The sequence below is a fragment of the Hevea brasiliensis genome, chromosome 4, assembly GCF_030052815.1.
Source record: "Hevea brasiliensis isolate MT/VB/25A 57/8 chromosome 4, ASM3005281v1, whole genome shotgun sequence".
Taxonomy (NCBI): domain Eukaryota; kingdom Viridiplantae; phylum Streptophyta; class Magnoliopsida; order Malpighiales; family Euphorbiaceae; genus Hevea; species Hevea brasiliensis.
Window position 1 is genome coordinate 110,282,128 of NC_079496.1, and position 16,731 is coordinate 110,298,858.

The following is a 16,731-nucleotide window of genomic DNA, read 5'->3' on the forward strand; positions in this document are numbered from 1 at the left end:
TTTTATTTAATTTCTTTTTAATTTTAGCACCTAAAATTAACTTCCAGCCCTACGAGATATATATATATTAAATTTGTCATAACTCAAAGTCGAAAAGCGTAATTTAGCCTAAAATATAAAAACAAGGGCAAAAGATCCAACATTGTTGAATGCAAAGTAGGGAAAAGGATGAGTCGATACATCGGTAATTGGGTCCCGAATACATGGCAACTGAAAAAAGATCCGTATGTACAAATTGTACAACATGCTTAGGCCAAGCCAAAGCAAATTTGGCTAATGAGACCCTGCGCATAGAAGGAGAGATTTAATGGTGGGGCTACAAATGTACAACACGCTTAGGCGAAGCCAAAGCAATTTTGGCTAATGAGACCCTGCGTATAGAAGGAGAGATTTAATGGTGGGGCTACAAGACATGGACATTTGAGCAACCACTTGTTTGTCAAGACTCAGCAAAAATAGACCACCGAGCTAACACAAATGTTCTCTGGAACTTTTTAAAGAGTGCCCCCAAAGGGCACTTCCTTCACTATAAATATTATCCCCCCATATGCTAAGTTTTCATGTGAATCCTCAAGAAATCACTTGATCCCTCTTTGGCTAATCCTTTTTAGCTTGTTTCTTTTATATGGGAATGCTACATTTGATGGTTTTTTGGCTACTAGGATCTGCCCTAGGGGCCTCCTTTTCATGGGGTGTTCCCCTGAATGTCAATTTCCAAACACGGGTCCAAAGGGAATGCAGCTTTACTCGTTACCCTAGCCTGTGTCAAAATACCTTGATGGAGTTGAAGGATCATCCTCTTCATATTATATCTGCTCTTGTTAACAAGACAATTTCAGAGACCAATCTGCCAAGCACCTACTTCCAAACACTCAGCTCCCAATTGGAAATCCAAGATGCTCAACTTGCTAAATCCTCCACAGGTTTAACTTCTCCTTTTCTTTTTTTGCCCCCTGAAGTCAGCAAATTTAAAATAAATAAATAAATAATGCCAACTAATTAGATTGCTTGGTGTGCGTCCCTGTCAATCTTTTGGTTAAGCTTTATTCTACTGTTCATGCAGATTATTGTGAAAAGCTCATGAAGATGTCACTGAAACAGCTAGACAGGTCGCTGTTGGCACTGAAGGAATCTCCAAGAAAGAACAAGAACGACATCCAAACCTGGCTAAGTGCAGCCCTGACCTTCCAACAAGCCTGCAAAGATTCAACCGCCGGTGTTCTCAACTCCAAAATTTCTAGCAAAATGGATTATCTCTCCCAATTGACCAGCAACCCTTTAGCTCTTGTCAACAGGATTACTAGTAATAATGTTAAGCTTAAAAACAACACCAGAAGTAGACCTCTAGACGGGCAAGTAGAGGATTTTCCCAAGTGGGTATCGGCGAAAGATCGAAAAATCCTCCAGAGTGGCACCATTAAGGCGAATGCTGTGGTTGCAAAAGACGGAACAGGCAACTATAAAACGATTTCAGAAGCTATCAAAGCTGCCGGTGGGGGTCGGTTTGTGATTTATGTGAAGTTAGGAGTTTACAAGGAGAAAATTCGCACCAATAAAGATGGTATTACCTTGATAGGAGATGGCAAGTACTCTACTATCATTGCTGGTGATGACAGTGTAGCTGGAGGTTCCTCCATGCCTGACTCTGCCACATTCAGTTAGTCCTCTATTCTCTCAACTAAACACCGACACCCACTCATATTTAACACTCATTTATTAACTTAATATGTCTATTGAAATTCTATAAAATATTTTAATAAAATATTTAATTTAATTTTATTACCCTCTATCAAACATAAGCTAAAAATAGATGAGAATTTCCACTAAATAAATACATTTAACATATCAATAGGAAGAGAGATGGGGTAGTCCTAATTAATTTCAATTATTGTAAATAGTTTTTTTCCTTTTCTTTTTTTTTTTTTCCTTTGAGATATAATAGGGTTAATCTGAGTGATAATTAAATTTGTTTAGTATATTATTTTGGATTTTATTCTTGTGATTAGTATTTGAGAGATAATTCCTCTAAAAAAATGTATTAAGAGATAATTGTTTTGAAAAAAGATAATTATATTCTAATATTTAATTAAATATCAAATGTTACACCTCACAATAAATCCAAAAAAAAAAAAAGATGATCTATGGTTAGTGCTAACCAATTCATCAGGAATTTAGTTAAAATTTAAGTATGGGTAATAATTGATTGGATATATTTAATATAAATTTGATTTTATAATGAAATTTATAATTATTAAATTAAATATTTACATTAATGTTTATGTAGAATTAATTAAATATTTAATTTAAAATTTATTAAATTTATTATTTTATCTAATTTATACCATGGCAAAAATCATTTTAAATTTAAAAGCATACTGACAATTTAGAAGTATAATTAATTATCGTAAGATATCATTTGGAAAGCAAACGGGAAAAAAGAATAAAAATTCCATAATAATGGCTGACATTTTTCCTCTTAATTATTGGCCTGGCAGCAATTACAGGCGATGGATTTATAGCTCGTGACATTGGATTTCAGAACACTGCAGGACCTGGAGGAAAACAAGCGTTGGCTCTATACATCGCCTCTGATCATTCAGCTCTATATAGATGCAGCATCGCAGGCTACCAAGACACCTTATATGCACTTGCACTTCGTCAATTCTACAGAGAATGCGACATTCATGGCACCGTTGACTTCATTTTCGGCAACGCAGCTGCTGTTTTCCAGAATTGCTACTTGGTGCTTCGCCGGCCACATGGGGGAGCCTACAATGTAATTCTAGCTCATGGAAGGACAGACCCTGGACAGAGCACTGGATTTTCTATACAGAATTGCAGGATCGCAGCGAGCTCGGATTTTTCTCCGATTAAGCACAGCTTCAATTCATATCTAGGAAGGCCCTGGAAGCAGTATTCGAGATCAGTGGTAATGGAATCGAGCATAGATGATGCTATTTCATCGAGGGGTTGGGTCGAGTGGCCTGGTGCAGGATCCTATGCTAAAACACTCTACTTTGCAGAGTTCTCAAATACAGGCCCTGGAGCAGGAACTTCCAGGAGGGTAAATTGGCCTGGATTTCATGTAATTGGAGTTGAAGAGGCTGTCAAGTTTACTGTTGGCAATTTTATTGCTGGAACATCTTGGCTGCCTTCTACTGGAGTAACTTTTGTCTCTGGTCTCCACTGACAATGTGTAATAATTTGGATTAAAAGGACATACAGATTACATACAGTCAGTGTGCGTGTTATATAGCAATTTATACACTGCAAGATATGGAGCAATAGGGGAAGAGCCCATAGGAGTAGACCTATTATCACTCAGGCTTGTAACATATTCTATTATCACTCAGGCTTGTAACATATTTGTAGTCCCTGAAATTTGAATCCTATAAGAATAATGTAGGATATATATCTGTTTAATTAATTAGCTACTGTAGCTGTAAGTTTTTTTTTGGGGGCTATAATTGATTTTAATTGGGGCTTAAACTTCAGATCTCACTGCTCTTAATCGATTTCAGTACCACTATAACTGCAAAATGTTATTTTATACATGGCTATTTATTTGAATCTGTTATAAATTTCTCAAAAACTAAGAGTAATTATTAAAAAGTTCACTAAATTTTATGAGTATTTTTATAAAAATCATTAAACTTTAATTTTTTTCATAAAATTTACTGAATTTTAATTTAATTTCATAAAAATCACTATAATCAAAAATTAAAAATTTTTATATTAACTTGCTTATCTGTCAATTATTTTTAAAATAAAATTACCCAATTATTATTTGTTAGTAGAGAAAAAAAAGGGAGAAAAAAATGAGGTTTAATGACGAAGGGAGTTAAATGCGTTTTATGCATCATACTTTCTCCTTTTTTTTTTAAAAAAAAACTAATAAAATAAGGCATTTTTATATGTAAAATAATTGACGAGATGATATGTTAATTTAAAAATTTTTAATTTTCAATCATAATAATTTTTATAAAATTAAATTAAAATTTAATAAATTTTATAAAAAATTAAAATTCATTAATTTTTATGAAAACACTGATAAAATTACCCAAAACCAGATATGATGTTGGGAATGATTGATAGTGGCATTTTGTAGAGTGACTTGATGACAGAGTGACACATGAAATTTGTGGAATTGGAGCTATGTAAAATTATGTTTTATGTGGACTGTGGTGCATGTGGTGAGACTTTTATTTGACATCAACGAAATTTGTTAAGCTTTTCTATGGATATCGATCGCCTTCAACATTTTCCGCTGAATCATATTTTGTTTTATTGACATTTGAATTGGACATTTCCAATCAAAAGGAAATATTATGCCCTCACTCTCTGCCCCACATTGTGAAAAGCAGCCGTCCCTTATCACAAATGAATTAAGCATCTTATTAGAATGGCCATTGGAACTGCCTTTAAAAAAAATAATAAAAATAAAACTTCTTAGTGATAAGCCATTTAACTTAGGGTGCGTTTGGTACAAATTTAAAAATTGAGGGTTAAGTGTTAACTTTATAAAATTTAAGGGAGTGATTATTAAGGGGGTAAAAGATAATTAATGGTATAACAATTAATGATGTTTGGTACAAGGTTAAAAATTTGAGTTCACATGAAAATATATAAACATCTATTTTTATATTTTAATAACAAATATCAAAATTATTTTTTATTTTTTTTTTGTAATATTACTTTTTATTTATAAATAATTTAATTTAAAAAATTTATTAAATGTATTTTTATTATCTACCATAATATTATTATGTTCTCTTTATCTTGCCAACTTATATACATGTAAACACACACTGGACAACTTGACAATAAGCTGCATAACACAAAATACAATTTGGAAGTTTGATAATATAAATAAGTAACATCGACAAAAAAAGAAAAAAAAAAGTATTATATATCTATGGTTGTAGTCCTAGCATAACTTAATTTGTAAAAAAGAAAAAAAAAATTTCTATCATAACCATCATCTAAATAGCTCCAAGAGTAATTTGGATAAATTCATACTTCTCATATTCATTCTTCAAGTTGAAAAATATGGTCATGTCATCATTAGACATTCTTGTTATAGCCAGCAATATTTCAGATGTGGTTAGCAGACAGAGAGTTTTTGAAAATGAAGGGACCAAAAAATAAAATAAGTTGAGAAGAAATAGGAAAGGGATATATAGATAGTGTGTTTAGCTTCTGTTAACCTATCTACCCCAAGGTTAAAACCTCTAAAAAGAGGTTAAATGTTAATGAGGTTAAAAATTAACCTATTCACTTTAAAGCATCCAAACAATATTAAAAATTATAGAGTTAATTATTAACCCTTATTGACCCCGCACCAAATTGACCCTTAGTAATAAATTTAAAAAATTGTTGTGTGTCATATTATGTAAGATGGCTTCATATTATATAAGACGGGTTCGTGATTTGTCCAGTGATATTCACTTGGCTGTTAGATATTAATTAATTTAAAATTTACTTTATCTTTTTAATTTTTAAAATTTGAATCTTGTTTTTATAAATATTGTAAAATTTTTATTTTTACCTTTTTCCTTTTGTTCATCTTTTGATTGGTGTATATGAAATAATTTAAAAGATAATATAAATAATTTATTAATAATTAAATTTCAAATTTTAAAATTGAAATGGTATTTACAAATAATTTATTTGTTAATACTTGAAAATAAATTTATTTCTCGCTTCTTTTAAATATTGAGTATAAGACTTATCAAAATTTTCCTCTTTTTCACATGTTTATGCCGGTAGTTTAATTATTCCTTTTTTTTTTAAACGTGCACAATTATATTTTTAATTATTTATTATATTATGGTTTCCAAATCCATTATATTTATATTTAAATGATAGATTGTTTTCTAGTCATTTCTATTTGTGTGTATAATTATAGACTATACTTTAAAAAATAAATATTCTATAAAAGATATAGGGTTTGAAAATCAAATAGCCAGAATGTCATTAACTATATAATTTTTATGATTTATATAGTTAATAAATGTTGTTTAAAAAAATACAATATACTGTATAAGAAAATAATGAAAATTTTAATTGCTGAAAAAATATAAAAAATTCAATTTAGAAGAATAAATTAAAGACAAAATAAAAATCAGCAAGAGAAAGAAAAAAAATATGAAAATCACAAATTAAAAACTTGTTTTTACTTTTAATTTTATTATTATTATTTAAAGATTTTATTTTTTATTATATTTTTTTATTATATATGTTATTGTGGACAAATTCTTTTTAATAATATATGAATTTTTTTAATATGCAATTATCCAAAGGGTTTAGTCTTTTTTATTATATTATTATATTCTTATAAAAGAATATTCAGAGAAACATAATTAGTAATTATTTAAGAAATAAAAATTTAATTTGATTTTAATAAATATATAATTATTTAAAATTTTAATACAAAATTAAATTATATTTAATATAATTAATTAAATTTCCTTCTTTAATTTGTTAAGTAGGTATCTCTAATTTTCTAAGGAATCTTTAATTTGTTGAAGTTTATCTGTTTATAAAAAAAATTATAGAAAAAATTTTAAATCATAAGTAACAACTTAATTAGAGCCAGCACCGGTGCTAGGAAAAGCGTAAATTTAAAATTATTTAAAATAATTTAATTTAAAAAATTATAAAAAAAAATTAAATAGCATATTAATAAAATATATTAGATTTAACTTAATTTAAAAAAAAATTAAAAAAAAAAATATTTCAAGTCATATGTAATAACTCAACTAGGGACCATTATGGATGTTAGGAAATGCATCAATTTAAGGCTATTTAAAATAATTCAATTTAAAATAATTATAAAAAATTTTAAATAGTATATTAATAAAATATATTAGATCTAACTCAATTTTAAAAAAAAATTATAAAAAAATTTCAAATTATATGTGACGATCCAACTAGGAGCCGTTATCGATACAAGGGAATGCATCAACTTAAAACTGTCGAATTTGCAGCAAACTTAAAAATTTGTTCAAACACATCCTCATTTTGTAAAAATCAAAATTTAAACAATTCAAAAACAATTACACTTTAGCATTTTTCATTTACTCTAGCGCCGATAACGACTCTTGGTTGAATCGTTACATCATATATAAAGTTTTTTTTATTTTTTCCTAATGTCCGATTGATGTGAGATTTAACAAAACTATAAAAAGGGAATTATATATCTTGAATTATTCGTCATTCATAAAGTATGCTGACTCACCATTTTCAATCTCAATTGCTGATTGCATATTCCAGTAACACTATACAGCACCTTGTATTTGTAATTATTGTCCATATTAGACGATTCCACTTCTCTTTAATAACAGTAATTTGCGGAAGATTAGTCCTGTGATTAAGCCTTTGCTAATCTTGATGCTTAATTTTCCTTTTCTCCTATTTACGTTTCATTTATTTTACATAAAATAATTTGTATATAAAAAATATTTTTCATAAAAAATATATTCACCGTAAAAATGTTTTATATTATTTAGTTATAATATTAAATTAATAATATATATTTATGTTATGTATATATAAGTTCTCATAAAAGTCGTCTTTCATTTTTTTTTTCAATTTATAAATTTAACATTTTTAGTGAAAAGATGAACTATGAAAAATAAAAATGAGATGACATGTTAATATCTTTTCAATAATCAAGTATATGTTTTATAATTGTTAAAAACTAAGAATTTAAATTTTATACTTTAAAAATAATTTTAAGATAAAATGTAAAAATATATGAATAAAAGTAATATCTCAATTTATATGTTATTAGTTCCACATGTGATTATATAATTTATCATCAGTTTTTAATATTATTAATTTGTTTTAATTTATTATGATATAAAATTATTTAATTTTTATTTTTGCTTGAAGAAATTAACATTATCAAATTTTGATAAATGGTTTTTTAAGTGTAAAAATGGTTTTTAAAAAATATTTAGTTAGAACGTTAAAATTTTAATTCAATTATTATTATTATATTCAAACAATTCTAATAAAATAGGTGCTTAATAATTTTTTCCATATAAAATTTATTATTGTATTTAATAGCATGAATATATATATATATATATATATATATACACACACACGCGTAATGTGATTTCGTAAAATACTATTTAATATAGTCCAAACCAGATTTATTATTCGATATAGTTCATACTAAAATCCGATCTCTAGTAGAGTTAGACTCGCTAATCTGAATTTCTGAACTCAAGGAGATTAGACAAAAAATTTTCATAATGGACACTTCAAAACTTAGGAAGATGGTGTTTAGGAAATTGGCACGATAGGTCGAAGATTGGATAAACACAAGACAAATACCATGGAGTACGATTAACATGATTCTTGCTGTAAATTACGCTAACAACATAATTTTGTAATGTAAACCCAGAGGAAAGCTCAAGATTGACAAATGGGATTTTGGGAATTACGCTACAATATCTCTTATAACTATATAAATAGGCTCTCAGCGTCTATTCAGATAAGTTTTTATATGTATTAAAAAATATTACTTCATTATCATTTTTACTCAAATACCTTCACTGACTTGAATGTTGAAGTAGCTACTAAACAGTCATCAGTCTCACTTTATTCTTGATTTTAAACAATCCAAAACTCAATCCTAAATATTAAGTAACTCATATATCCATAACAATATCACTATTTATCTAACAAAATATGTACTGAAAAATATTGTTTCATTGTCATTTTCACTCAAATATGTTCACTGACTTGAATGTTGAAGTAGCTGCTAGACGGTAATTAACCTCACTTTATTCATGATTTTAAACAATCCGAGACTCAATCATAGACGTTAAGTGACTCACATGTCCACAACAACATCACCATTTATCCAACAAAATATTAATTTCATTTCAATTATATGATAATATGATCAGTGGTATTGAAATCATGTCTAAAACTGTGAATTATTAAATTCAAAATTCAATAAAAGCTAATTACAAAACAAACTGTACGCTAATGTGGGTATAGAAAACTTTTGATAATGGTGTCGGGAGATAGAATAAGATATACAGAAAATGAAGCCGCTGAGTTGGCTGAGGATCACCATGTGGGTTAGGTCACTCTTAATTAGCATGTCATTTCAGCCACTAATTAAGATCGGTCCATATAATTATCATGTCATTTCAGCCACTAATTAAGATTGGTCCATATCACCAGCCAATGGAAATAATAATAATAATAATAATAATAATAATAATAATAATAATAATAATAATAATAAATTAATTATGCTCTAAATCTTATCACATTTTAAAGTTGATTATCACTCTGATTAAATATATAATTTGAGCCCTGCATGCCCATGTGTCTCCGTTAATATTTGTCTTATTAATATATATCAAGACAGAAAAATTTTTATTTAAATTCAATTTATTATATATTTAAAATATAAATATATAAAATTTATATATTTAGTAAATAAATTGTATCATAAATTTTGTGACTTTAATTTATAATAAATTAAAATTCATTATTCATTATAAATAAACAAATAAGGTCATGATCAAAGTAAATAGCTAGGGTCAATCAATAATACAATGCCTGCATGACCTATTAATTTATAATTTCAATGGTTTAAAGCCTTTATTTGTTGATGCGGTCCATACGTGGCACTTTTGTGGACTTGTGGTGGTAATCTAATTCTTTTATCGGTTCCCCTTTTAGGGCTGGTCCACTTCTTATTTAGCTTTCAATCCTTGACTTTGTGAACAGAATTCAGTAATGATAACAATAATTTAACATTTTTCACTATTAATTATAGTGTGGTGTAAAAAAATAATTGAGTCTAATTTAACTTTAAAAAGTTAATTTAAGTAGAGAGAAATATCAAAGTCCTTATTTTTAACATTCTTACCTTTATACCCGATGTCGATGTGGGACAATATATGTCCCTTACGTATAATATAAATATTTTGAGCGTGAATTTATAGATTTAAATTTTTACAGATGGTCTAACATCTAGATAGTGATAGGTTCCGATATCTCATATAAAAAATAATTTGGGTATAATTCAATCCTAAAATCTAACTTAAAGAAGAGAATTTATTCAATTTTTATGTTTAGCACTCTTATCTTATACCCAGTTGACGTAAAACAACACGCGATATTTATTTATTTTCTCTCTCATCCCCCACTTTCCTCTCTCTCCCCACTTGGCCTCTCATTCCTTCCTTAATTATTTTTTGATTTTTTCATTCTCTCAATCCTATAAATCTAGCTTAATTTCATAAATCATTTATAACTTTGAGCTTATTTCATTACTGTTTCTCAACTTCAATTTGTATATAAAAAATACTCAACCTTCAATTCAGGAATTTATTTCACTATCATCTATCAAATTAGTTGGTTGTATCAGCGTCGATCAACTTTAATTTATATTATAAATTTTTTGAACTTTAATTATACATTATTTTACTTTGTTTTAATAATATTCAAACTTTAAATAAGAGGATTTCCTTTTTTTTTTATTTGTATATATTTATATTATATATAGCTTTGTCTTTTTTTATGTTAGAAAACAATATATAATCTTAAGTTATTTAACAAATTTAACATCAAAAATTATTTTATTTATTAAATTAAAATTTAAAAACTTTTGTGATATGATTTAAAATTAAGAGACATCTGTAATATACATATTTAAGATGAGAGATGACAAGTGAAATTTATCCATAAATTAACATACAAATTAATAATAATAAATTACAAAAATTTTAATAACATTTAAATTAAAATTATAAAAAATTTTCAATGCAAATTAAAATTAAAAAGATGTACGACCATTAAGTTGAATGACCATAACTAAAATTAACCCTGGGATTGAGGATTGCCCTGCATCAGCTTGCATGAGTTTGTGCTTATGGGCAGATTAAGCAGATTTTAATTTGATGTAATAAGTAATATCAATTACAGGAAGTGGATCCCTCAAGATCTTTATAAGCTCTTTAGAGAGGGTGTGCTTATAGGAAAAATATTAAATTATCAATAAAATATTCCATTTTTTATTTTTAATTAATAAGGTATTATTTTTAAATTTAATTTTGAGTAAATTTAGTTAGCCAATAAAATTACAATAAGTTATTTGATTTCAGTTTACATTTTAATAATTAAGTCAATATATATATAAATATTAACATTTTCATTTATAATTATTCTAAAAACTAATTATATAGTTTTTTTTACTAACAATAAATAGTAAAATACTTAATTTAGTCTCTGTATTTATCAACGAAATTCAATTTAGTTAATTTTTAATTTTTTATCAAATTTATCTTAAAAGTTTCAATTTAAGCTCAATTTAATTCAAAATTTAAAATTTATGAGCTATTTTTTATTTAAATAAAAATTTAAAAATTTTAATTTTTTAATTTTGGAATTAAATTTATTGATTTCTTGATTTAAACTCAAAAATTAAGAAATTTAATTTCTTAATTTTTTTGAATTTTATATTAAGTTGTATTTAAATTAAAATTTTTAAATTAAATTAAATAAAAAGTTAAAAATAAGCTATAAAGATATAATTGAGCTTTAAGTCAATAAGAAATTCAAGATAATAAATAACGTTTGATATTTTTTTTAGGATTGATTTTTATAAAATAAAATTTTTTCTTTTCCTTTTATGAGTAAAAACAAAGAAAATTTTAATTATTGGAAGCGAATCTTATAGAAAACGGTAGAAGGAGGCTCACTTTGAGTAAATAATGGTATAATTACTGTGTTTTGTCTGCTTCCTTGTGAGTTCCCTTTGGATTGCTTTAGTTTACGCATTATATATTATTTTTATTTTAATAATTTAATTATTATTTTTATATTTATATTTTTAAAATTATCATATTTTACTAATTATATTAAATAAAACTTAAATTTATTTTAAAAATTTTGAATAATTATATATATCAAAATTTAATTTAATTTCTTAATTAATTATTACTTTTTAAAAAATATTTTTTATAAAAATATAAAAATATAATATCTTTATAATATAGATATAATAAAAAAAATATATGATTAAAAAGAATATTCCATAATATCAAATATGATAATAAGTGTTTTTTAAATTTTTGAATATGTTATTAAAAATATTAAAATTAAATATGAAACATTTTAATTATAATAATTTAAAATAATTAAATATAATTTTTTAAACAATATTTAAAAAATATATATTTTAAAATAATTCTTAATCCCTAAATCACATTTCTAAAACAGAGCCTAATTCCATCCCAATGCAGTCGTGATCCAAAAAGCAGCGAAAATGGGCTTCGAACATGGGTCGAATGTTAGGTTCCATTTCCAGGCCTAACAAAGTCCACTTCTTTCTCGCTCTGCTTAAGTGTAAAGCTCAAAACTTTTCTCACAAGCCTTTTGCACATATAATCTTGGCGCCTCCCTAAACTCTTTTGAATATATCATCTCCCTCCCTTTTCCATTCTCCTTGCTCCTCTCTCTCTCCCGAGCTACGGAGATTCTTGGAAATGGAGCAACAAAGGCACCAGAAGATGGTTCAGCAACAACAAAATGAGGAAGTTGAGGAGATGCAGCATGGTCCTTTCCCTGTTGAGCAGCTCCAGGTGATCAAAATCTCAAAAGATTTTAGCTTTCGATGCATTGTCACCCACCTCGCTTTTCGTTTCTTTTATCCTATTGATAATATGGGTTGTGGGAGATGTATAGTGTAATGGGTTCTTTCCTTTTTTTTTTTTTCCCTCTAAATTCTGTTAAAAAATGTTTTTTTTTTTTTTGATCGTTTGTTCACGCTTCGTTGTGGATTGAAATGGGTTCATTGCCTTCAATCCTCGCAAATAGATGCCTAAGATTCTGTACTTGATTGGAGTTTCGGATCTTTCTTTAATTTTAGCTACTGTAAAATGTCGTTCAATCGTGCGTTCTCTCATTTCAATTTAGGGCTCTGCCCGAATGCGCTCCTTTTCATTTATTTTTTAGTGGGCTCTTTCAATCTTTAGCTGGTTTTTGCCTTTTTGGACCCAAGTGAGAAAGAATTGTAGATCCACCCAAAGGGGTTTTCTTTGATTTTCTTTTTCAGTTTCCTTGATCTATTTGGTTTCCTTTTGTTGAACATTGAAACGGGTTTGCGCTTGTATTCTTGCTTAGCCAGCAAGATTATATTATTCAAATGGCTTTTGCATCTTTTTGAGATTTTGACTATTATATGATGTTGTTCAAGCATGGGTTTGCTCAATCTCGGGTGCCCCTCATGTAGAACATATTAAGGGCATCCAAATTCCAAACTGGGTTGTTTTCAATATGCTCTGAATGGGTACTTTTACCATTTTGGCTTACCTCGTCCAATATTATAAACAGTGGAAATGGGTTTTACATCCTTGTTCAATTTTGTTACTTGTTTGCTTGTTCAAGCATTTCTTTCAAGTTTTGGGTTGGTTCTCCACCTATCATTGGTAAATCCCATCCAATTTTGTCTACTTTCGAGCTAGTTTTATTTCCAATAAACTCTTCTATATTTGAAAATTTTTATTTTCGATTAATATGCTTTTTAAAATTGAATTAATAAGAATGTCACGCTAGTCAGATATCAAACCATAGACGCTATTAATCTTTTATGGAATTGTAGTTTTCTATTGCAATTTGACATTTAATCTCCAACTGTAGGAGTCAGGAATTGCTGCCCTTGACGTTAAGAAGCTTAAAGATGCTGGTCTCTGCACTGTCGAGTCTGTTGCATACTCTCCTCGGAAAGAGCTTTTGCAAATTAAAGGAATCAGTGAAGCTAAAGTTGATAAAATCATTGAAGCAGGCATGTCATTCCTTCACTTTATTGTTATTTGTCTCTTCACTTTCTTTTTGGGCGCTCTCTTGTTAAATAATATTCATTTGGATTTTAGATAGATGTTGATGTGTTTGCTTTTGATCATATACAGCTTCCAAACTGGTGCCTTTGGGTTTTACTAGTGCCAGCCAACTTCACGCTCAGAGGTTAGAGATAATTCAGATAACATCTGGATCAAGAGAACTTGACAAAATTTTGGAAGGCAAGTCTAATGTGATGTTTAAAATATTTTGTTCAACACTTAGCGATAATAATTATGAAGATTAGTATTTGTATTGGATAGGACATGTTCTGTTGTGTTACAATTTCACAGGGCTATATTTTGGCAGGAGGAATTGAGACAGGATCTATTACTGAGATATATGGCGAGTTTCGCTCTGGCAAGACTCAACTGTGCCACACACTCTGTGTCACTTGCCAAGTAAGAGCTACTGTCTTTCATTTTGATGCAATTTTGCTTCAACATGAGATTAATATGATTCCAGAATATTGATTTATACATTCTTTTATTTCAAAAGTGGAATGAAGAATTAGATTAGATAAATAATGATCTTCATAACTGCATACCTCCAAAAGTGTCATTCTACGTGTTCTATTATTATTATTATTATTATTATTATTATTATTATTATTATTATTATTATTATTTACAACTAGATGAGTTGGCTTTTCACTTAGGCCATTGTCTAGGCAGTGCTTTGATTCATTTATGATAGAAAAACCTACCAAGTCAATTTTAATTCTCTGCATCTAACAAACTCTGATATTTCAGCTACCATTAGATCAAGGGGGTGGTGAGGGTAAAGCAATGTACATTGATGCTGAGGGAACATTCAGGCCACAGAGACTGTTACAGATTGCGGACAGGTGATCATACAGCCCTCTTGAGAAACGCATGCTGCTCTCACCTGTATGTTATTGGTATCTGATGTTTAATGACGTTTTTTTTTTTGTAGCAGATTTGGACTAAATGGTGCTGATGTTTTGGAGAATGTGGCCTATGCTCGTGCATATAACACTGATCACCAATCAAGGCTTCTGCTTGAAGCAGCCTCTATGATGGTGGAAACAAGGTATAACTTGTTTTCATCACTACAATGTTTTAGTGTCTTGGCCAAAGTAAGCAAGGAGATTGTTTGTTTTAAAGAAAATTACAAGCGCAATTGATTTTCTCCTTGTTACTGCTGGTGTGAATCCTGTAAAAAATTTGCTGAAGCAAGCACCCAAATATAGCCATCCATGAACTAGTCAGTGAATTGCCAGGTTAACTGAAATGAAGAATGTAATGTATTTTATTCCAATAAATACATTTAACATACAATTTTGTAGTATTGAATTCTTCACCCACCTGTTAGTAACAGATTTGCTTGACATTGGTAACCAAAGAACTTATTCTTAATTTAATTATCTCACTCGATCGTGCTTCTGTAGGTTTGCCCTTATGATAGTAGACAGTGCTACTGCCTTATACAGAACAGATTTCTCTGGAAGGGGTGAATTGTCTGCTCGACAAATGCATCTTGCTAAGTTCCTCAGGAGCCTTCAGAAGTTGGCAGATGAGGTAGGTAAAGAACTTGTGTATTAACTAAACCTTTTGAGTTAGAATGTTCCTTATACGAGTTATGATATTCAATTGTTGCAGTTTGGTGTGGCTGTTGTAATCACAAATCAAGTAGTAGCACAAGTAGATGGTTCAGCTATTTTTGCTGGGCCTCAAATCAAGCCTATTGGTGGTAATATCATGGCTCATGCTTCCACCACAAGGTATTTAAGTGTTCTTCTTGTCTATCCTCCTCGCAAGAGAAAAAGGTTTACTAAGTAGTTATGTCTACTTGTCATAGGCTTGCTCTAAGGAAGGGAAGAGGCGAGGAGCGTATCTGTAAAGTAATAAGTTCTCCTTGTTTAGCTGAAGCTGAAGCACGATTTCAAATTTCTGCTGAAGGGGTAACTGATGTCAAGGACTAATTCCCAAAAATTTGGGAGGTTGTGTTCATATGAGCACCAGCATGTATTTTCCGGTTGTATCTATCACTTGATCTGCATGCAAGGGATGCCCTAAATCTTGTAATTTTTTTGTTTGTTTACAATTGACACTTGAATTTGGAAGGGCTGTATTGATTAAGGTTTTTGAGGTCTTCTCTCTCTCCTGTGTAATATTTGATAATGCATGGAATTTTTTGAATATATAAACACACACACACACATATATATAAGAGAAAATAAAAGATAGAACTTTATTTAGAGGTGGTAAAAATTGTTGAACTTGATTTATCCAGCTTGAATTCAATCAATTTTCCTTAATTTGTGTTAGGTGAAGATAGGAAGACTTTTTTATTTCTAATTCTCGTAATTTGTCTTAGTGATATATTAATAATTTTTTATTAAAAAATAATTTATTTTTATATATTTAAATATTATAATTTTATTAAAAATATAAATATATTATTAAAATAATGTCAAAATTTTATTTCTAATTATATTTTTTTAATAAATAAATTATATTATATATATTAATAAATTAAAATGAAAAAAATAATTGTTTTTGCCTTGTTCTTAATGGGGAAGCTCCAGCCTTTCTTGGCATGAATTTAAAATATAAATCTGTTTGAAGTTAGGAGGAGGAGAAAGAGAAGGATGATAAGTTAGAGAGACAATGGGATTGCTAAATATTTGAATTTTTTTTGTATTTTGGGCTATAAAATATTTCTGACCTTATTTTTTAAATTCAATATAATTCATTCCGATACAATTTAATATAAGTCTTAATTTAATTATTAATCAAGATTTAAAATCATATAAAAAGCGGTAAAATAAATTTGATCAAGTGCGCTTTAGGCTTAGCACCTATAATATAAATTCGGTGAAATTGACCCCAT

General features: G+C 28.2%; 2 protein-coding genes across 3 annotated transcripts; both read left to right on the forward strand.

The window, feature by feature from the left end:
• The first annotated feature begins 519 nt into the window (after positions 1-519).
• Positions 520-3,427, forward strand: LOC110672710 (pectinesterase). Its single transcript, XM_021835564.2, has 3 exons — positions 520-923; positions 1,064-1,657; positions 2,496-3,427. The coding sequence occupies exons 1-3, from the start codon at positions 626-628 to the stop codon at positions 3,188-3,190; spliced, it is 1,587 nt and encodes a 528-aa protein (XP_021691256.2). The 5' UTR covers positions 520-625; the 3' UTR covers positions 3,191-3,427.
• An 8,980-nt stretch (positions 3,428-12,407) lies between these two features.
• LOC110672711 (DNA repair protein RAD51 homolog) lies at positions 12,408-15,991 on the forward strand. 2 transcript variants are annotated; one of them, XM_021835565.2, is made up of 9 exons: positions 12,408-12,620; positions 13,678-13,822; positions 13,947-14,057; positions 14,185-14,276; positions 14,628-14,722; positions 14,812-14,928; positions 15,287-15,416; positions 15,498-15,619; positions 15,697-15,991. In XM_021835565.2, the coding sequence occupies exons 1-9, from the start codon at positions 12,525-12,527 to the stop codon at positions 15,818-15,820; spliced, it is 1,032 nt and encodes a 343-aa protein (XP_021691257.1). In that variant the 5' UTR covers positions 12,408-12,524; the 3' UTR covers positions 15,821-15,991. The 2 variants fall into 2 exon arrangements, with proteins under 2 accessions (XP_021691257.1, XP_021691258.1); XM_021835566.2 differs by having other exon boundaries at positions 14,815-14,928.
• The last annotated feature ends 740 nt before the right edge of the window (positions 15,992-16,731 follow it).